Source organism: Castor canadensis, chromosome 4 (assembly GCF_047511655.1).
Source record: "Castor canadensis chromosome 4, mCasCan1.hap1v2, whole genome shotgun sequence".
NCBI lineage: Eukaryota > Metazoa > Chordata > Mammalia > Rodentia > Castoridae > Castor > Castor canadensis.
The window spans coordinates 27,130,963-27,154,544 of NC_133389.1; the positions used below are offsets into that span (position 1 = coordinate 27,130,963).

General features: G+C 36.2%; 1 protein-coding gene across 3 annotated transcripts in view; it reads left to right on the plus strand.

Moving 5' to 3' along the window:
- Dym (dymeclin) overlaps positions 1–23,582 on the plus strand; it is a 383,552-nt gene that overhangs the window by 181,817 nt on the left and 178,153 nt on the right. For all 3 annotated transcript variants that reach the window (XM_074069849.1, XM_074069851.1, XM_074069850.1), the window contains exons 11-13: positions 7,139–7,264; positions 11,185–11,298; positions 12,247–12,341. In XM_074069849.1, coding sequence (XP_073925950.1) covers positions 7,139–7,264; positions 11,185–11,298; positions 12,247–12,341 — 335 coding nt within the window. The remainder of the gene's footprint in view (positions 1–7,138; positions 7,265–11,184; positions 11,299–12,246; positions 12,342–23,582) is intronic.

Genomic DNA, 23,582 nt, shown 5'->3' on the forward strand with positions numbered 1-23,582 from the left:
AATCTAATAAGAAGACAGCTCAATTTAAGAATGGACAAACGGAGGTTTCCAAGATGGCAGCTAGAGGGAGGAAGCAGAAAGCATGCCTCCTAAAGTAAAATCTTGGAGAGATGCTGGAGACACACCTTACAGGCAAAACCGCCAAGAAGAGGCAAAACTTTGACCCCTCCACACCCCCAGCCCATGCATAGCATCTCCACTTCACGTTAAATGGAGAAACCAGGAGGGCTCCTGGGCCACTGCCAGATGCCAGCACCCAGACAGCTTGGGAAGACACAGACCACAAGGTGAGCTAAGCGGTACACAGTACTCCCACAGACAACCCTGGGCCAAATCAGCATAGCCCCCTGGACAGACCGACCCCCACCCAGGGAAAAAGAGAGAAACTGAGTAATAAGCAATAAGAACAATAAAGACACGTAGCAAAGAGGGTAGGAGCCCTGAGCACCGAAGTGGGGGGGAGGGGAATCCCTCACAGAACTGTAAATAGACAAGCCAGGCTGGATAAGGCAGGAGTGGTGGCACATGCCCAGCAACCAGGAGCAGGAAAACATGTAAAAGTGGCAGAGGGAGAAAAACTCCACAGGAGAGGGGGAAAGACCCACTTCCCACGTGAGTTGTAAACAAACAAGCCCGGCCAGAGAAGGCGGTAGCAGCAGCACACGCCCAGCAATCAGGATTGGGAAAACTTGTAAAAGTGGCGATGGGAGGAAAACTCCACAGGAGGTGGCGAAGACCCACTTTCCACGTGAACTACACCTGCATGCTGAAAAACTTACTGAAACTGTATTGCATTTGAACTTGAGACACTTTGTGGGCTTTTTTTGTTTTGTGTGGTTTTGTTTTATTTTATTTTTCCCCTTTGATGAGACAACTACAGAACAACAACTGGGGCACCATCTCCAGGATTGGAGGCTGAGGGACGAACATCAAAATTATTAAGACTGAAACTTTATTGCATTTGAACTTGGAGATTTTTTTTATTTTTATTTTTTATTTATTTTTATTTTTTAATTTATATATATAAATGATAGGAGTCATCACATACATAACAGTAATAACACTTATTGTTAATGGACTTAATTCACCCAACAAAAGGCACCACTTGACTTAATGGATTAAAAAGGAAGATCCAACAATTTGTTGCTTACATGAGACCCATCTCACCGACAGAAATAAGCATAGGCTTAGGATGAAAGGCTGGAAGAAGATTTACCGAGCCAGTGGCCTCCAAAAACAGGCAGGAGTAGCAATACTTATCTCCAACAAAGTAGAATTCAAACATACATTGATCAAACGATATAAAGAAGGACATTCCATACTAATAAAAGGGGAAATAGACCAAAAGGAAATAACAATTATCAACCTATATGCACCCAATGTCAGCACACCCAATTTCATCAAACATACCCTGAAAGACCTAAAAGCATATATTAACTCCACCACAGTGGTTGTGGGAGACTTCAACATCCCATTATCATCAGTAGATAGGTCATCTAAACAAAAAATTAATAAAGAAATCAAGATCTAATATATACAGTAGATCAAATGGACCTACTTGATGTCTACAGAACATTTCATCCAACTGCTACACAATATATATTCTTCTCAGCAGCCCATGGAACCTTCTCCAAAGTAGATCATATCCTAGGACACAAAGCAAGCCTCAGCAAATATAAGAAAATAGAAATTATACCATGCATACTATCTGATCACAATGCATTAAAACTAGAACTCAACAACAAAAATAAAGACAAAAAACACACAAACAGCTGGAAACTGAATAATTCATTACATAATGAACAATGGGTCATTTATGAAATAAAAGAGGAAATTAAAAAGTTCAAGGAAGTCAATGAAAATGAAAACACAACCTACCGGAACCTATGGGACACAGCAAAGGCAGTCCTGAGAGGAAAGTTTATAGCCATGAGTGCATATATTAAAAAGACTGAAAGATCCCAAATCAGTGACCTAATGAGACTCAAACTCCTAGAAAAACAGAATAAGCAAATCCCAAAACAAATAGAAGGAGAGAAATAATAAAAATAAGAGCTGAAATCAACAAAATAGAAACCAAAAAACCATACAAAGAATTAACGAAACAAGGATGCCCACTATCTCCACTCCTATTCAACATAGTACTGGAATTCCTAGCCAGAGCAATTAGGCAAGAAGAAGGAATAAAAGGAATACAGATAGGTAAAGGAACTGTCAGAATATCCCTATTTGCAGACGACATGATCCTATAACTTAAAGACCTAAAAAACTACTCAGAAGCTCCTAGATACCATCAATAGCTATAGCAAGGTAGCAGGATATGAAATCAACATGGAAAAATCATTACCATTTCTATATACTAATAATGAACAAACAGAAAAAAATATTTGAAAACAATTCCATTTGCAATAGCCTCAAAAAAAATCAGATACCTAGGTGTAAACCTAACAAAGGATGTGAACGACCTCTACAAGGAAAACTATAAACTTCTGAAGAAAGAGATTGAGGAAAACTATAGAAAGTGGAGAGATCTCCCATGCTCATGGATTGGTAGAATCAACATAGTAAAAATGTCGATACTCCCTAAAGTAATCTACATGTTTAATGCAATTCCCATCAAAATTAAAGATTGAAAAATTTACCGTTAAATTTATATGGAAACACAAGAGGCCACGAATGGCCAAGGCAATACTCAGTCAAAAGAACAGTGCTGGAGGTATCACGATACCTGACTTCAAACTATATTACAAAGCAATAACAATAAAAACAGCATGGTACAGGCACAAAAACAGACATGAAGACCATTGGAACAGAATAGAGGACCCAGATATGAAGCCACACAACTATAACCAACTTGTCTTTGACAAAGGTGCAGAAAGTATACGATGGAGAAAAAGCAGCCTTTTCAACAAAAACTGCTGGGACATGAGCCTTGAGAAGCTGCTGCACTGTTTCTCTGAGTCACATTTACTATTTCTAATAATGATGATGACAGTAACAATAGTGTTCACACATATATTGCCTACTTGCCAGTTTCCATTGGAACCAGTCTTATTTCTACCAGTGTCAGGATTGAAGCGGCAACTTGATGCTTGCTTTAAACAAGGTCTCAAATTTCAAGAACCAGTCTTCCAATACCAAGGAGATGCCACATTTTCAATATCATGAAAGTAGGACAGGGGCTAAGTCAAAAAGGAAGTCGATGATGGTATGTTGAAATCATAAAGAATTTTCTAAGTTCTGTTGTGAAGAAATTGGTTTCATTCAGAGTAAGAGAGCCAAGATATATAGGCACCTACAACATCTGATTCAATAACACCAAGTAGGTGAGCCAAGAACACTGGCTCTACAAGTTAGAACATACGGGCTCAAATCCTACACTATAGGTCACTAACTGAGCTTGCTGGTGCCTCTGTTTCCTTATCTGTTAAGTGGATGGTGATCATCATAATAAAGTTATATTTGAAACTGTTAAAAAAAAACTGCTGAGAGAACTGGTTAGCAGTCTGCAAAGAACTGAAACTATATCCATGTATATCACCCTATACCAATATTAACTCAAAATGGATCAAGGATCTTAATATCAGACCACAAACTCTAAAGTTGATACAGGAAAGAGTAGGAAATACTCTGGAGTTAGTAGGTATAGGTAAGAACTTTCTCAATGGAACCCCAGCTGCACAGCAACTAAGAGGTAGCATAGATAAATGGGACCTCATAAACCTAAAAAGCTTCTGCTCAACAAAAGTAATGGTCTCTAAACTGAAGAGAACACCCACAGAGTGGGAGAAAATATTTGCCAGCTACTCATCAGACAAAGGACTGATAACCAGAATATATAGGGAACTTAAAAAACTAAATTCTCCCAAAACAAATGAACCAATAAAGAAATGGACAAGTGAACTAAACAGAACTTTCTCAAAAGAAGAAATTCAAATGGCCAGAAAACACATGAAAAAATGCTCACCATCTCTAGCAACAAAGGAAATGCAAATTAAAACCACACTAAGATTCCACCTCAGTCCTGTTAGAATAGCCATCATCAGCAACACCACCAACAGGTGTTGGCGAGGATGCGGGGGAAAAAAGGAGCCCTCTTACACTGTTGGTGGGAATGTAAACTAGTACAACCACTCTGGAAAAAAATTTGGAGGCTACTTAAAAAGCTAAACATTGATCTATTTGATCCAGCATTACCACTCTTGGGAATATACCCAAAAGACCGTGACACATGTTACTCCAGAGGCACCTGCACACCCATGTTTTTTGCAGCACTATTCACAATAGCCAAGTTATGGAAACAGCCAAGATGCCCCACCACTGATGAATGGATCAAGAAAATGTGGTATCTATACACAATGGAATTTCATGCAGTCATGAAGAAGAACGAAATGTTATCATTTGCTGATAAATGGATAGAATTGGAGAACATCATTCTGAGTGAGGTTAGCCTGGCCCAAAAGACGAGAAATCGTATGTTCTTCCTCATATGCGGACATTAGATCAAGGGCAAACACAACAAAAGAATTGAACTTTGATCGTAAGATAAAAGCGAGAGCACACAAGGGAGGGGTGAGGATAGGTAAGACACCTAAAAAATTAGTTAGCATTTGTTGCCCTCAACGCAGAGAAACTAAAGCAGATACTTTAAAAGGAACAGAGGCCAATAGGAGAAGGGGACCAGGAACTAAAGAAAAGGTTACATCAAAAAGAACTAACCTAGAAGGTAACACACATGCACAGGAAATTAATGTGAGTCAACTCCCTGTATAGCTATCCTTATCAACTAGCAAAAATCCTTGTTCCTTCCTATTATTGCTTAAACTCTCTCATCAACAAAATTAGAGATAGGGGCAAAATAGTTTCTGGTGGGTATTGAGGGGGTGGATTTTAAGCGAGGGGGGTTGGGGCAGGGAGGAGAAATGACCCAAGCTTTGTATGCACATATGAATAATACTGAAATAAAGAAATAAAAAAAAAGAATGGACAAAAGATCTGAGTAAACATTTCTCCAACAAAGACATAATAAACGCTTGAAAAAATTTTACATCATAAATGATCAGGTAAATACAAATTTAAAGCACAGTGAGACACCACTTCACACCCTGTAAGACAGAATAAGCAAGTGCGATAATTACATGTGTTGTGTAGGATATAAATAAATTGTCTTCAAGTACTATTGATGAGAAGGTTAAGTGGTGAAGCTTCTTTGGAAAAATTTTAACAGTTCTTTAAACAGTTACAATATGACCAAGCAATTACACAGGTATTTACTGAAAGGACAATGACTGCAGAAACAGTTGCAACGAGTGTGCACAGCAGCATTGTTCATCATAGCCTCAAAGTGGAAATAATCCAAATATCGATCACAGAGGAATACATAAATAAGATGTGGTATATCTTCACAATAGAGCGATTATTTGATATAAAAAATAAGATCCTGAAGCTGGCAGAGTGACTCAAGTGGTAAGAGCACCTGCCTAACAAGCCTGAGACCCCAAGTGCAAACGTCAGTACCACAAAAAGAAAAAAGAAAAGATCTTGACACATGCTACAAAATTAATTAACCATAGAAACATGGTCAGTGAAAGAAGACAGTGACAAAAAGTATACATATTTTGTGATTCCATTCAAATGAAAATCCAGAATAAGGACATCTATAGTGATAGAAAGTAGTTCCTTTGAGCATTGAGCAGGGAAAGAAGGGAAAAGGGAACTAGTGATTGGTAACAGATAGTTAAAGGGTCTGGATTTCTTTTTGAGGTGATGAAAATGTTCTAAAATTAACTGTGGTGATGGTTACTTATATTTGTAACTATACTAAAAACCACTATATTGTACTCTTTAAATAGGTGATTGTATGGTGTGTAAATTATATCTCAGTAAAGAACGAATTGAAATGCTACCCTGACATAGTCCAATTGGACCGATTACTTACTCTGATATCATTATATCTTCTAATGTACAATCTACTTGTCTGTCTTGTTCAGTAAAATATAGGGTCTCAAGAACATTTTAAGTACTGTGAGTATTACATTCTATCAGTATGCATGTAGTTGTAAGATACACATTGAAAACTGCAGAATCAGAATTAACAAATGTTGTTAATGCCTATACAATCTGTGCTAACTAGGTAATGTGGAACGTGAGTACAATGTGTTATATTTAACATAATGTCAGAAGGCTGACTAAACACAAGGATACCTTGGGTGTACAAAGGAAAAAGAGCAATGATTGTTTTGGTAAGTCTGTGACGCACTTAGTAATTTAGAGGAAATTTTAGCTATAACTTATAAAAGAATAAAACACCCAGGATCCCTGTAATAGGTGTGCCTCCCAAGATGTGCCTGTGCTTTTCGGACTTGTGTATGTGAATCATTTACTCTTCACAGTTATTGTCTGAGGTAGATTTGAGATTTTTTGGGGTTCTTTTTTTTTTAACATTCAGTGGATAGTGTTCATTGTAATGGAGTTTCACAAAGGCATGGTATATATCTAGTTTGCCCATATCTAATAAACGCTTTTAGTAACCTGTTTATTTTAATTATTTAATTAGTACAGAATGAACAAATTGAAGGTGTCAAGGTAATTATTTGAAATAAATTAGTCTGTTTGTAAGCAGGATTTTACAATGAAATGCTTGACATACACTAAAGAGTAAATCTCTTATTCATTTTGGGGAAATGCACTTTTGGCTGCAGTAGTTGTTTAATTGCTTATTTGAAGTTTCTTTTTATTAGTATTAAAGTACAAGTAATTTCAAGCATATAAATTTAAACATTCTTTAATTTCTGAGTAGATGAGCTCTTCTCCTCTGTTTTGGTTGGAGGAAGGTGATGTGACTTCTTAAAAGCTTCAAACCATGAGCCTAAATGGTCTCTGCAAATCCAGCCCTTAGGTTGGATATCCCTTTAGCTACCTTCCCAAAGTTAGTGGTGGTTTTTCTCCTGGTATCTTAGCACCAACAGGCCTAAGCAGGTTTGTGTGGGGTTTTTGTTTTTTTGGGTTTTGCTGTAGTGGAAAAGTAAAGTAAAATGATATTTAAGTAAAAGTTCAAAATAAAAGTGTTGTAAAAGTTTAAAAGATTTACTCTTATAGTAAAGTATTAAAAGAGTGCATTATAATTTTTATTTTCAAGGTTTTACCAATTCTTGAGATTCTGTATCATGTTGAAGAAAGAAATTCACACCACGTGTATATGGCCCTTATAATTCTGTTGATTCTTACAGAAGACGATGGCTTTAATAGGTCCATTCATGAAGTGGTAAGTTACCATTACTTTATTAGAGTTATAGAACAGACATGTCTCTCCATAAGGTTTACTTGGTTTTAGCATTTCTTCTGTCTTTTCCTTCTGATAGATGCTTCTGTGAAGATCTAGATTAGAAATGGTGCCTTTCTTCAGGTTTATAAAGTAGTGTGTGTTTTTTTTTTCCTGGACAATTATTTGCCACAATTAAAGCCTCTGTCAAAATGGTTCTTTAGTAATTGATGCAAATGTTTTTGCTCATTTTTATCCATTTCATTTTGACTTTTTAGTTGTGGCAGGAATTGTCACGTAGGTTTTCTTTCTTGCATACAGGATGAGAGAAGTAATAAGGAACAAATGGAAGAAGATTGAGAAGTTGTTTATGTTTTTAAAAATAGTCTATAACATGATTTAACTCTTTACATTTTAGTCCTTTGAAAAGTTCTGTTCCCAAACTGATTTTATCTTTCTCTTTGGCATTTTCATCATGTCAAAGTACATAGTTTTAAAACTTAGGTAGAAGTGTGAGGTTTTAATGAAAAGTGGCAGACTCATGTCTATTCTATTCCTGGTTACCATTCTCCTAAGACAAATGCTTCCAGCTCCATCCATATCTCTACATACTTACATTGTTATTTCTTAATTTTCTAGCTGTTGCTATTATTATCTTCCTAATATGCCAAATAAGCCACTAGTTCTTCTTCCTGCATTTTGTAATGTCCAATACTATTGAGCATTTTAATGTGCTTTTCATGTGCTTATGTATCTTCTTTTGTAAAGCATCTTTGTACATCTTTTATCCATGCTTTTAAATTATACCTTGTATATTTATTTGTTTTGGTAGTACTAGAGATTGAACCCAGGTCCTCGTGTATGCTAGGCAAACACTCTCCCACTGAGCTGCACTACCAGTCCTTTTTTTTTTCTCTTTAAAAAAAATAATGATTGTAGATTCACATGTAGTTTTAAGAAAAATACAGAGAGATCATTTGTGTCCTTTACACTTTGCCTCAATGGTAGCATCTTGGAAAACACTAGTATGGTATCATAACCATGATCTTGACATTGATACAGTCAAGATACAGAACATTTCCATCACTAAAGGTAAATCCCTCACCTTGCACTTGTATAGTTACATCCCCTTTTAAAAGATTGGCTTGTTCTGTTATTATTGAGTTATAAGAATCACTTATATATTTTGATCATTTGCTTTTTTATATTCCAGTCTGTTAATATAGTGATTAATTTTTTAATATTAAGTGTATCTTGACATTCTTTGGATAAACTACACTTGCCCATGATGCATTTTTTAGTGCATTTTTATATACAGTTTCATTAAGTTTTTCGCTTTGTTAGTCTTTTAATTTGTTCATATCTTTTAAGGTATTAAAGTTATTGCCATAAGATTGTTTATAATATGCAAATTGTTTACTTTGTACTTACTTGAGACTCAATTTATTCTTTTTTGTGCGGCTTTCTTAAGGTAAAAACTTAGATCTTTGGTTTTAAATCTGTCTGCTTTAACACTATAAGCAAAGCATGTGAGAACATTTTTCAGACCTCGGACAGTAGAGAGTACAGGAGAGTATGTGATCCCAGAAAGAAGGAAAAGAAATTCCTTGTAATAATAGTTATTTTTAAGAATTTGAAAGTACATTAATGTCAAATTTATTACTACCACCTAAAATGCTAATACTTTGGCTTAAGAAGAATTCTTCTACTGTCTAGTGTAAATGATATGTGCTCATTCATTAACTAGAAATTATAAATGTTAACAGGTGATATTATTTCAAACATTTTTCTGCATGCATGTTCTATTATCTAGCAGAATGTATAAATAGATTTAAATAAATTTATAAAAATGGAATTCACTTTAGATATGCTTAATAAAAATGACTTAAAAATCCAAGATTTAATTCCCCACATACTTGTGTTTTCTTTTCTCCCTCCCCTGTAAATTTTTTTGGTATTTTTGCTTGGAATTTAGAGTTTCTCTGGAAGAAATTTCCTTATATCGCTATTTTTTTTTTTTTTTACTTCTTGTCCCTTCTTCTAATGGCGTGGATATTAAATTTCCTCTTATAGTTTCTGTAGAGAACTTCTCAGTTTGGTCTTTCAAACCACAGAGTCATTTTTCCATAGTGCTCATTCTGCTAACTTCTCTTTAAAATTTTAGCCACCATATTTTTTAATCTTTAGCAACTTTTCTTTTTCCAAAATTTTCCCTTTCCATAGCAGCCTGTTCTTCTTTTATAGATGCAATAATCTGTCAGTCTCACCAAATCCATTAAGTAGAGTCTTAAAAAATATTTTAATCTTCCTAAATTATCTGTTTAATTGCAGGTGTTTGCTTTCAATATTTATTTGGTAAGCATCTTATGTGAGCACTATCAAACTTAAATATAATTGGAGAAAATAGTAGTTAGCATGAATCCCCCCCCTGCTCATTATTGACATTCTGCTGCTTTTGTTATCTCCCCCATCCTCACACTCACCACCTTTTATATTTTGGCTGCAGTCTTCTAAAATACACCTTATATATAAATTATACATGTAATTTCATTGTAAATTAACAATTTACATTGTAAATATTTTAGAATGTCCCTAAAGCAAGTACAGCCTTTTAAAAAATGCCTTAGTCCACTTGTTAAAATCAACCATTTTGTAGTTCCTGCTAACGTTCAATTCATTTTCTCCAGTGATCTTTAAAATGTCTTTTTAAGAGTTGATTTGTTTAAATCATATTCCAAAGCCCACTTGTTGTATTTCATTATTAAGATTTTTTTAAATCTATAATTATATCCCCTTCCCACCTTATTATATCACTTATTAAAGAAACTGTATCCTTTGTTTAGTGGAGTTTCCTACATTTGTCTTTGTCTAGTTATTTTATCGGGTTGTTTAGCATGTTCCTCCAGCCTCCGTATTTCATGTATACGGGTAATTAGAACAGAAACTTCATTAGGTTCAGCATCTCTCTCTTTTAGGTTGTTGAATTTCTTCTTTTTTAAATGGCTTTTTGTTATCCATTTATAATTAAAAATGCACATCTAGACTCATTTGTTTTGGAAGATTCTGGAATTTCCTTTGGCAGTTGTGAATGCTAAAGATCTGTTGTGCCCAGCAGATGAGTATATCTTCTTAGGAAAGAGGGCAAGAACAGCCTAAAAGTCTTCCTTTTTCATGCATATTATATAGAAGAATATGGTACATTGGCTCTTCTTGAGTCAAAGGAGAAAGGATAATGGACGAGACCATTAGGGAGTTCTAGTGCTCAGTTGAGCTGGTTGATTGGTTGTTTGGTTTGCATTTTACCTTCTTTGTGGCTGTTGTGCTGCCCAGATTCTGTATGTGTGCTTTCCTCCCTCCCTCCCTGACACCTGTATTACATATTGACTGTGGAAACATCCCAATTTAGGAAACAGTTCTTGCTTGCACAGGCCTGGAGGTGTGCTCCAGAGCTGCCTGCTTGGAACAGCTATAGAGGAACACTGCACATCTCTTCTTGAAGGTCAGGCTTATTGTGCCTCTTGTCTCCTAAACATATGTATGGAGATTTTCTGTGCTCTGTTGGGAAAGCTCTACTTTCCCTTTTCAAGAAGCCACCTACCTTTCCTTATTTTTGCTTTCAGTTTGCTAAGCTTTATTTGGTTTGTCTGTCACTTTTATCCGATGTGCCATATCTCTTTCAGATGCATCTTCTTCTTGGTTGCTAATGATATTATTAGCTCTCTTCTTTCTGTTCACACCTGTCTTTTTTTCCTCTTGTTTTAGAAGGAAGATAGAGAAGTAAACACATTAGCTCTAAAAGCTTATTAGAACTGAAAAATCTCAGTTTTTTTTTCTGTTGTGACTTGTCAAAAATTGTAGCCATTGAACAATTCCTTTTTCTTTAAAGCAATAATTTTTACTTAAACTTTTCTTCCCCCATACAGATATTAAAAAATATTACTTGGTATTCAGAACGGGTTTTAACTGAGATTTCACTGGGGAGTCTCCTGATTCTGGTTGTAATAAGAACCATTCAGTACAACATGACAAGGACAAGAGTAAGTATTCTGTAACGCTGTTTCTATCTTTATGTATACACTATAATTATGACTATAGTTTAAACCATCTCAATTTTTCGAGTGCTAAAAATCTTATAAAATATGGTGGAAAAATACAAATCAGGATAGTTACTATATTACATGATTGAAATGTAATGTTTGTTTTACTATTTAATGGTTGAATAATCAGAGCTATTTTAAATGAAATAGAAGACAAACAGTGCAGCACATTTAGATCAAAACTCTTTGCTGGACTGATAACATTGATTTACCTCTGAAAAGTAACAACAAAATACAAGATGCGAGCATGAGAAAAAAATGAATTCAGATGGGAAAGAAAAATAAGAGCTAGAAAATGCTTCAAAGAGTTAAAAAATTTCTACTGGATTCTATTTGTACGAACCAGGAACAAATTTTAGTTCTGCTCAATAGAAATATACTTTCAGAGGGAAGCAGTATACAGAATTCATAGCTTAATGATAAAGTCTGTTTAAGTATTTCATATTTCTCTCTATGGGGCTGGTATAGATAACCATTTTTTTTAATCTAAGGCCCTAGGAACTAGATGTGTTTTAGAATGGAGATTTTATTTTTTATATTTTAGAAATGTAGTTGTAGAGTACATGCTATACCATGTGTAACCATGAGGATCTGAAGCAGCACACTGTAATTAAGATCAGTATTTCTGTAGTAAATGATTTCATTATTCACCATGGTGGAATGATGACGACCGTCAACAGCATCATCTTATTTTGTGTCATTCATTGCTTCCAAATGAGTTATGAAAATACTTTGATTCTCAGTACTTTATGGATTTTTGAAACTAAAGAAAAGGAATTGTGGATTTGAACTATCTAAATTAGTGACGGTTTATATTTGTATCTAGTTAACCTTGCTTAATATAGAGAATACTTGATACATACTTTATTTAAACTTGTTTTCTAACAGGACAAGTACCTTCACACAAATTGTTTGGCAGCTTTAGCAAATATGTCAGCACAGTTTCGTTCTCTCCATCAGTATGCTGCCCAGAGGATCATCAGGTAAATATGGGCCTAAAAGGAATACTGAGTTTTGCCTTAGGGCTGGCCTATAGTATACTAAGGTGATCCCAAGTAATCCTAAACTTTCTTAGTTAAATTTTATCATCTTGTTTGGTTGAAAATATCTTGTTCTGTTTTGTTTTCTAACCTACTTTTTGATAAAGTTAATTATGTTTACTTTTAACCCTTTTTATAAAGTAGATTTTGCAAATCTTAACTTTTGGTGTTGTGTGTTAGCTTTTTAGAAGAGCAAGTATTTTTCTTAGTAATGCAAATTACATCTTAACATATTTGTTGAGTATTTTATAGAGCATCATGCTATATTTGTACAGCGTTATCTGTATCTGTTTTAGAGAATTCTTTATTTTTTTTCCAGTACCACAGATTGAATAGGATTGAATTGATTGCACATGCTAGACAAGTGTTCTACCACTGAAGTACACCCTGGCCTAGTAATTCTTTCCATACCAATTTTCTCTGGTCTTAGTTTCCTAGTACTGTCATAGCAAATTATTACAAATTAATGGCTTGAAACAACATAAATTTGTTATCTTACAATTTTGTTGTTTATAAGTTCATCACAGGTCTCACTAGGCTAAAATCAAAGCCTTCTTTCTGGAGGCTGTAGAGGAGAATCTGTTTCCTGGTCTTTTCTTGCTGGTAGAGACTGACTTATTCCTTGGCTCAGGGTCCCTTCCACCAATTTTTAAAGCCAGCAATAGTAGGTTGTTGAGTCTTTTTGACACTGTAGTCTGACTCCAGTGAATCCTTGTGACCTGAATAATCCAGGGTGATTTCCCTACCTTAACAGATTAATAACTGCAAATTTCCTTTTGCCAAGTAAGGTAACATATATGCAAGTTTGGGGGACTAGGATGTGGACATTTTGGGGGAGCTATTACTCTGCCTGCCACAGCTGTCATCACCAGAAACTCCTGTCATTTTCTCATTATTTGCCCAAGACAGTTTTTAAAGGTAGGAAAGCTAATTAACCAATCATGAATATCATTTTCAAGTGTTCTTTAAAGACTATATAAGTACTTTTTTGTCTTCCACTAGGATGCTTAATACTGTTGTAGCAGCTCTCAAGTAGAACACTTGTTATGTAAGTCAGTGAAATAATAATGTTTTCTTTAACTCTTGCTTTTAGGGCAATGCAATTTTGGCCACTAGTTTTTGTATCCAGCCATTGGTGTTGATCCTAGCTCCATATATATCTTTCAAGCTCTGATCTCACATTCTGCCCTTTTGTCATATTTATTGGCCTGGTCTTATTTTTAATAATTATTCAAAATTAACTTTTGTTCTTCATCTTTGGAATTTAGCACAGAATAGTTTACATTGACTCATAATTTAATTTATGTCTGTTCTTTATGCATTCTATTAGACAGGGGCGGGGCTTGTACTTGAGAGCGGTCCATTTAGCTGAATTTGAGCTAACACGAACTTCATGATTTCATAACCAGAGTTTCCCAGGTTATTCTGAAGAACCCTTAATTTCCAGAAGTTAACCTTTGTCACTGTGCTTTATTTCAGCCTGACAAGTTTAATGATTTCTGTGCTGCTTTGTGGTTCTTTTCTATGTGTATATGTGGAAGTTTTATAGTTATGAAGATTTCATTATAAGATCAGTTTTTGTCAACTGTTAAGGCTTGTTCAGTATAAAAATGCCAAAGGAACTGGTTCAGAATTTAAATTCTGACAAAATGTATTAAGTAGATTCAACAACAATTTTCTAGATGAAGAGTTGGAAAGTTGCAAATGAAGCATTGAGCCTTTTTCTATCTGTGGTGCCAAAAATAGAAAACAAGCCAATTATTTTGAAGAACTAAGAAACCCTTTTTCCTTTAATTTGTATATCAGGTAGGGTCTGTGCTTTTGCTCTGACCAGCCTCAGACTTTAGTCTTCTTACCTCTGTCTCCAGAGTAGCTGAGATTACAGGTGTGCACTACCACACTTGGCCCTCCCTCAAATTCTGTGGCTTACTGAGCCTGAAGTTGGTCTAGCAGTGCCCTTGTATCTTACATTCATATCTTCATTTCTGTCTCCATGACTTCTGTCTTACTTCACTGTTCATCATCTTCATCCAAACTGTCTGTAGTCTGCCTGGTCTTTTGCCTCACCATTGCCCCTCCACAATCTCCCTCCACATTACTGCATTTATTGAAAAGCAAATCTGAGCATACTGCCTCCTTTGATTAAAATCATTAAATGTCTTCCCATCACCACCTGCTCAGAGCAGTAGTTCTTCACTGAGGGTGATTTTGCTCCTCAGGGGACCCTTGACAATAGCTGAAGTTGTTTGCTGGTTGGTTGCCACACCTGGGGAGGAGGTTGCTGCTGACATCTAGTGGAGAGACACCAGAGGAGTTCATAAACTTGCTGCAGTGCACAGGACATTCCTGAAACAGTTATCCACCCCAAATGTTGGTGCTGCCAGAGCTGGAACTGCCTAGGAGTGGCATGGCCCCAGTTCTGCCCTTTGCTCTAAGATTTGATTGCTCATTGGCACACTCTGGCTGCTTCAACCTTACTGAATCACTGTAGTACCCACCTCTTTCACAGCCACGCTCCTGCATCTGCAAGTGTAGCCTGCAACTACAGATGACACAGTGGACAGCACAGCTTTCTCCTAGTCTTTCCTTTCAACCAGCTTTGTATGCCTTCATTCTGATTGCTTTACTTGAGCCTGTAATGGCTTCTTCAACTTGTCAGGGCCCCAGCAGCTCCTAAGCTTTTTATCCTTGGACCTGCTTCGTTAGCAAGGTTGCTTCCTGTTTCCCCATTCAAATGACGAAGAGAAAGAACCACAATGGCCCTGTTCATCCCTTTATAGCAACCCATGGGGCACTCTCAGTTCTTGGTTCAGGGCTAGTTACTAGGGCAGGAGTTGGAAGGGCCAGGAACAAAGAAAGTTACATGCTAGAAAATCTGGCTGTGGTCACCTGTCTGTCTCAGAAGCAAACATGGGAAAAAGAGCTTCAGAGTCCAGCGTAGGTGCTTATGACACATTCGTCTGGCTTGAAGTTGCAGGTCTTGTTGCTTAAGTAGCGCAGTAATTACTGGAGATAAAAGATTTGTTTTGTATTTCTTTGCATTACTTTACAGAGACTTGCTCTCAGTACATACACAATAATAGGCTTTTAATAAATAGTTAGTTACCGGTTTTTGGAGAATGATCTAGCTCTGGGATTGGAGGTGGAGTACTGGGGTTTGAACTCAGGGTCTCGTGCTTGGTAGGCAGGTGCTCTACTACTAAAGCCACTCCATCAGTCCTTTTTATATTGTTTATTTTTGAGATATGGGGTCTCTCTTTATGCCAAGGCCAGTCTGGACTCCAATCCTCAAACCATGCCCAGTCATTGGTTGAGATGGGGTTTCACAGACTTTTAACCTGGGCTTACTTGAACTGTAATCCTCCCTATCTCTGCTTCCTGAGTAGCTAAGATTACGGGCTTGAACCACCACACTGTCTGGCTTCTGGGATCAGAAACTTGATTCTGGCACCCACTATGCTGTTCTCATAAATTAGTTGCTCTCTGGCCACATTTTGCAGATATCTGCTGCTTCCTAAATCTAGTAAAGTTGATGAGGTCCTCCCTGTCATTGTTGAAAGATTTCTGGTTTTCAAACATCTGAGAAGTTTGCTACATATCTACCTAGGAAGACAGGATAATGAAACTTACCAAACACTGTATGAAAAAGATGAGGTGGTAAACTTGTTCAAGTACACGTTTGGAATTAATCACAGTGAAATACCCTTGTGTTATTAATGTATGCTAATTCAAAAATAAATTAAAATTTAAAAATGAAATATCTGAGAAGTTTATATAAAATAGATTAGGTTTTTAATTAAAATAATTTATTTCATGAGTAGTATTGTCATTTTTTGGTAAATCTAATCATGTAATTTAATAATTTAAAAATCCTTGAACCATGGTTTATGCTTTTGCCTTTTCTTACCATGAACAGGCATCATTAACAAACTCAAACCTCTCAGGTTTTCACCAAGTGTGCTGCTGAACAGCTTCTCTCTGTTTGGTCTCTCACTGGCATTTTTGAAAGCTGCCTTTTCCTGGTCTGCATATATAATGAGACATACTTTAGTCACTCAGAGAAGTTGGTTATTAGCTCCTATATTGGGGGCAAATTTAGGTATTTCAGGCACATGAAATAAAAGAAAGGAAGATATTTTGCTTTTAATAATACTTTGTAGTATTTACTTACTCTATTAGGCTTCTTCACGTCTACCCACATTGAATTAAACTTTCCTTGTCTGACCTTTTTTTCTGAACCAAATAATACATTGAACTGAAAACCTAAAAGAGAACACTAATAAGCAAGTTGGTGTGTTTGTTGTTAGGACGAATTTATGTTCTACATACACACAAATTCAAATGTATAATATAATAGCAGGACACCTGGTTATTTCTCTTGGTTATGATACTGTAGGGATACTATGCTATTTTCTAAAAAAAATTAATGATATTTTAAAAGGTAAATTCGCGCCCGTCATCTCCAGTGTCTCACTGTTTCTTCCTTTTTATTGCGGTTAAGACTGGCATAAATCTTACACAGTTCAGGGTATTGTACTGGCTTTACACAGCTGGTAAGTGATTGTGTCAGCTTTATCTGTAGCAGAAACCTATTCTCGTTCCACAGCCCTGTCACAGCCAGGCTAGCAGAATGTTATTTCTGAGAGGTATTCTCCTGCTACTGACATCCCAGTGGGATATGGGACCAGGGATCCAGACTTCCTGTGCTTATCGGAAGCAGATGGTGCTCCGCAGTCCAAGGTAGCTGAGCCCTTGTTAGCTGTTCCATCTGATGGTCCCCACCCCTCAATCCAGCTAAGTGCCTAAACTTATAGAAGTAAACACAGTAAGCTCTTTCATTTTTTAAAAAACTAGCTGCTTAAGATAGGTATGGATGTGTTCAAGTATTACAGTATATAGTATAGGGCATTGCCCTGGGAAATAAATGTGAAAAGAGTGAAAGAACTGTGTATCTTTTAGTATGAAATGCTGATATTCTTGTAACTGATCCTTGACATAAAATTTTATTTTAGTTCAGTATATACTTACTCTGCTTCCACTGGGTGCCTGCCTTTGCTATCGTCTTCCTTGATGTTTCTTATATTTTTATTTCAGACTAATGGCATTTGTTCTATCTAAAAATTAAATGTAATTAAATGTGATCTTACTCTTTTAAAGCCTAATTTAGTTTATGCTCATTATTTTATATCATTGTCAGAAATTATCTGATACTAAGAGTAAAATGAGTATTTCAGTTCTATTTCAAAATCCTGGGAAGTTATTTAATTTCTATTTTCCATCTTTAAAATGAGGTATGATAATTACTTTGTGTCAGAGCTAATAATAGTATTTTGCATCTCTGTTATTTTATAGTATTACAATGTTTAAAAAATACTTTGCATCTAAAAATAAATCTAAATACCATCCATACAAGAGAATTTCTTGATCTCTGCTAATATTCCTAGATTTTGATTCCCTGTCCAAAGGATCATCATGTTGCCTAAAGAAAACAAAGATATCATAGGATGTAGATAGCGGTTTGTAATGATAATGGTTTATTTTAAAATGGAAGATCTGAACAATGACCTTGCAGTTTGGGATTCTGTAAATACACATGATTTCATTTTTAAAGGGAAATTAACTTGTTCTTGCCTAATACCTAGGCAATAAGCAGGTTCCAGTTTCTTCTTTGCTGAGGTCTTTGCTGATCCTTTCTTGATCTTGGCAAAGCATTAGCCAAGAAAGGAAGGAGGAATGTTTGTCTTTGAAATTTGGCTTTCTCTATTTCCTATGGCCTGTGGTACTTTGAAGGCAGCTAAATGTTTCAGGGAAATCTGGCCTGGCTTGCTTTCTCAGTTTAGTCTTTCTTAAGAAGTTAAACTGAGAGCATTCAGACAGCTCTTAGTCAAAATTTTGTAAGTTTTTAATTAAAAATGTCTAATACTCAGAGAATTGCTAGTGTCATACATAGGAGAGTCTTGCAGACTTTATGGAACATGTGAAAACGTCATAACTCACTTAATTTCAGTTCAGACTACTGAACAGGATGAACAGACTACATCCAGAATGTCAACTTTAAAAAAAATTATTTATTTATTTGCAGTAATAGGGATTGAACTCAGAGTCTTAAGGATGCTGTGCAAGTGCTTTACCACGTGAGCCTCTTCCCCTAATCTTCTTGCTTTTAGTTTGTTTTTCATATGGTGTCTCACACTTTTGCCTGGGCTGGCCTAGGACCACGATCCTTTGGCACCCAAGTAACTGAGATTACAGCCATGCACCAACATACCCTGACAGAATGTCAGCTTTTAAAGAAGCATGCTGCTGGTGCAGTGTGACTTGACTATAATCCCAGTTATGCCAGGGTGAATCACAGTCTGAGGCCAGCCCAGACAAAAAACGTGAGACTCTATCTAAAAAATAAGCAAAAAGAGCTGGAGATGTGCCTCAAGTGTGCTCAACTAAAGGCAAGGCCTTAAGTTCAAATTCTAGTACCACAAAAAACAAGCATGCCATACATTTCTCTGAAGTTCGGTTTCTTACAGGTTGAGGCTTTTATGAACAAAATTGCCATATGGAAAGTTCAGCATTAAAATAACTTGCTAGAGCTTTATGGAATGTGACATCACGTTGTGGAGGTAACTGGGAATGTGTGAGGGTGTGCCTTCATACTTTGTCCTTTCAGTCATGTACTATTAAGCCTCCATTCCTGTCCATTACTTTGAAGACTCAGATTTTTACCCTACTCTTAAACTAACACATTAACCTGCCACCATTTTGTGGATCCTAGTAGGAGACTCAAGACTCCTGAGTCAGAGACAAAGGTCAGCTTGTTATTGCCTTTTTATTATAAATCAAGTAGAAATTACAATAGTATGGGAGTGAGAGTATCATCATTTTCTTCTGTACCCTCTGTGCACATCACCCACAAGAGACAGGTGATAGTTGCAGATGCAGTGGGTTGCCTTACAGGAGAGGAACTCTGAGCATAGGAAGCCATAAGCTTTTATAATGGTCATCACGCAGACCTGTGCAACTCTTACGTTGAAGGAAGACATCTTTAGTATGCTTGATAGAAATGCTCTTTCTGTGCTCTGCTATAGAAGAGATATAATCGCTATCTTCCAGGTTTATTCACTCTACAAACATCCATGAAACAATAGTCCAGAGCACAAGATGGGTCATGCCTCTGCTGTTTTCTTTTTCTTTTATGGCAGTACTGGGGTTTGAACTCTGAGTTTCACACTTGGTAGGCAGGAGCTCTACCACTTGAGCCACTCCACCCACCTATGCCTCTGTTTTTAAGATGTGCAAAACCACCAGAGACCTATGGGGATTTGTGTCTCAGTAACCTGTACCCAGTTTCGCATGTCTGTTGCCACAGGGCATGCATTGTTGGAAAAAACCTGTCACTGTTTCATTCAGGTAGCTAGTTGATACTGCTCTAGGTTTTGTTTGTTGCTTGCTAACCCACTGGTTCTATACTTTAGAAGTATTGAATGGCCTTATTAGTTTCTCCTTTGCACAAGTATCTTGATGAATCTCCAGCTCAGATGTTGTGTCCACATGCAATTCCCAAAGCCTTGGTTGAGTGGTTCTGACAGATCAAGAATATTTTTGGTAAAAGATTATAACCAGTTCGGGTTATAATACATACATACATGGAAGTGTCACAAGGAAACTCCCTGTATAGCTATCTTAAACAAAAATGTAATTTTTTTTTCTTTTACAAAATCGGAGAACAGGGGGCAGAATAGGTCCTGCTGGGGGTGGGGGGCTGGTACCAGTGGGAAGGGGGAAGAGGTGGGGAAGGGGCATGAGAGGGTGAATATTATGCAAATACTGTATACACGTGTATGTAAATGGAAAATGGTGCCTGTTGAAACTGTTCCAAGAATGGGGGATGGGGGATAAAGGAGAATGGTGGAGGGAGTGAATTCAAATATGATATATTGTAAGAACTTTTGTAAATGCCACAGTGTACCCCCACCCAGCACAACTTAAAAACAAATAAACAGAACAAAACAAAATAAAACAAACCCCCCAAAACAAACAAATAAAAAATTATAACACTATGATATCTAACAAAATATTTTTGGTAAACTATTATGATACCATAAAATTATAGAGTTGGAAGGACCTGTAAAATTTTTCTTTAACAAATTTGCACATTTCACATACAGCAATGTTGAAATCCAGAGTTAGAGTGTGATGAGACCTAATGGACACTTCTGTAGAAGCAGATGTAGAAATTAAGTCCTGCAGTCCCTGGCTCAGTATTACTCTCAGAACAAAAAATGAAAATATCATTTTCATATAAATAAGGTAGCTAATATTTTATAAAATATAAAATAAGAGATAAGAAAACTAAAGCAACATAATAAAACAATTTTTCTTGACATTTTGCATGCATTTTATGACCTTTTCAAAGGCAAACAAATGTGTTAACAGGATGAATAGGAGTAACCAGAAAGGTAAAAAGATTTAAAAAGATGTGTCCAGTATAAATACATCCTAAATCAGATGCAGCAGAGATGGGACAAACAAAGGAAGAGGGAATGCTTCCTCAGAAACTCTGAGTGAATAGTAAGGAAACAGTAGTTCTAAAAAGGGAGCTACATATTTTCTGTCATGATTCTTACAAGTTTTCTGAATATCAAACACTTGCTTATTTGTTTAACATGCTTCATTTTACTCATTTACAAAATGGCAGTACCCTTCCAGGGCTGCTGTGAAGAATGTATGTAAAGTACTTAGAATAGTTTCTATTGGATGGCAATCATTCAGTAATTATCAGGGGAAAAAAATCTTCCTTGTTAGAGAATACATAGCACCATGTCTTGTTAGTAAAGTCTCAAGTAGTTATTTCAATAAATGATGAAATTTGCTATTCTAATTTGGACTAAAGTTAATGGTTAAAATGCACTGAATGTGGGTTAGAAGGAACCAGTGGGCCATATAGATTGTCTTTTCTTTTGTACAGCTGGTGTCTTGCCACGTTACACCTGGCATCTCTTGATAATGTTGCCTTGTGGACATAGGAGACCAAATAAGGAAATGATGATACTCTGTCTCCTACTACTATTATGAGTGATAATTTATAATAAATTAACAAATACATTATTTGCATTATCTAATGATATGGGTATTATTTCCATTTTACAGTGAAGAAACTAAATCTCAGAAATAACTTGTCTAAGGAAAATGACAGTGCTACACTGAAGTGACAATGTTAATTTGAACCTACATCTCTGTCCCACCAAGAGCACTGTACTACCTTCCATTGCCAAGTGCGTCTTATGAATTAAGTATTTAATTAAAAACATGCAAGTAATTTGTGTACAAGACACTTTAATATAACACTGCCTTGGGTCATTGTCATTGAGTGGTAGAGCTCCTTGTCTAGCAAATACAGCGTCCTGAATTCAACTAAACTTAATTTCATTTATAGTTCCACATTTTCTTCCCTACTGTGTATTATTTTGAGGCAATTTGTGATATCAGTTCACCTATCAAAATCACATAATTTAAAAGTGGTAAGTTTTAATGCTCACCTTCTTAGGGTTTGGTCCCTGTACAGGTGGTAGAGGGGAAAAATAAAATCAGCATTACCACTGCAGTCTTGGATCGCATCAACACAGCAGTTCTCAAAGGGCGGTCCTGTAGGCCTCAGAGGGTCAGTATAGGAAATCATTTGCCATTTTCACTGCCTGACAATTGCACCAATGGTGCAGAAGCACAGTCAGAAGAAGCTGCTGGGACCTTAACGTAAATCAACTGACTCCAGACTATACCAATGCTTTCCCACACAATTAAGTAAAAAAAACAAAGCTGTCTTTGCTTAAAAATGATGAAAGAGTAAAAATGATTGGTGATAATGAATGTTGGCTCTTGAATGCTATGTTTTGAATATTTTGTGTGATAAAACTGGAAGTTCTCATAAAGCTCGTATGCACACTGTGCTGTGCTTGTCCTTAGGAGAGCTGTGATTGAGTCATGAGCTGAGCGGGCCTCTGGTGTGATGGAGTGCCATTTCTGCATGAAAGAATCAGTAACAATCTTAGGTTATTTAGACTTGGCACACAGTGTCTTAAAAATGAGTAAGTGAGTTTGTCACTTCAAACAAAACAGCTGCCAGTGTTAGTTGCCAATAATAAAATTAGAGGTTTCAAGCAAAAATTAGAATTTTGAAAAACTTGTACCTGGCAAAATGTGTTTACTTCCCAATAACTAAGATTTTTGTGATATCAGTAATGTTAATAAATGCAGCTTTATAAAAATATTATATGATGAGATGTGTTAACACTAGCAAGATCTGCTCTGTGAGCTCAGTGAACCAATATTTTTCAAACGACTAGAGTTAGTTTTCATTAAGTATACTATTTTTGTCAATATGTAAAGTGTTATATTTAAGTGAAGTAATAAATATTTTGGATTATTCTTGATTTTAAGTCCTGTCAGTGTAATTCACATATAAAAGAAGTGCTTTGGGGCCCTCAGTAATGTTCTAAGAGCCTGAAGGAGCTCTGTAGTAGTTTTAGAGCCGCCACTCTAATGCGCTGTCAGAGGACAAAGTAGGCAAAGTGAATTTGAGCGCCCACATCACAGCATTCATGGAGTACACTTCAGTGTCCACTGCATCTGAATTAGTTATGTCCCTACTTCCTTCAGTCAATATAATCAATAGTTAGCTATGCTTATATTATTCATGCTTCCATTTAATAAGTATTTATTGAGAATATAGTTACGAGGAGTTGAGAAAGAAAAGGGATATGCTTTCTTGAATCTTGAATATTTCTTTCTGTAACCTTGAATTACATAAATATATATTTCATGTTTATTCTCTTAGGAAGTCATGGTCTCATTATAAATAGATAAAGATAGCAATGTTACTGTATCAAGTTGTCTTTTAAGCTTATTGTGCATGTTGCCTGGGTGTGGTCATAAAGTATATTTGTTCTGTTTGTCTATTGCTGTGTAACAAACCATCTCAAAATGAAGTGCCCTAAAATAATTTGTAATGATCTTTCTTGGTACTGTGAGTAAGATTGTCAGTGGGGCGATACTCACCTAAAGTCTCTCACATGTTTGTAGTCAGAGTAGCAGAAACTAAAGTTTTTTAACCTATAGCTCAGGTATCTGAAAACATCAGTCTACCACCAGTGGTCAAAAGTGAGCCATAAGACCAGATTCAAGAAGACCATG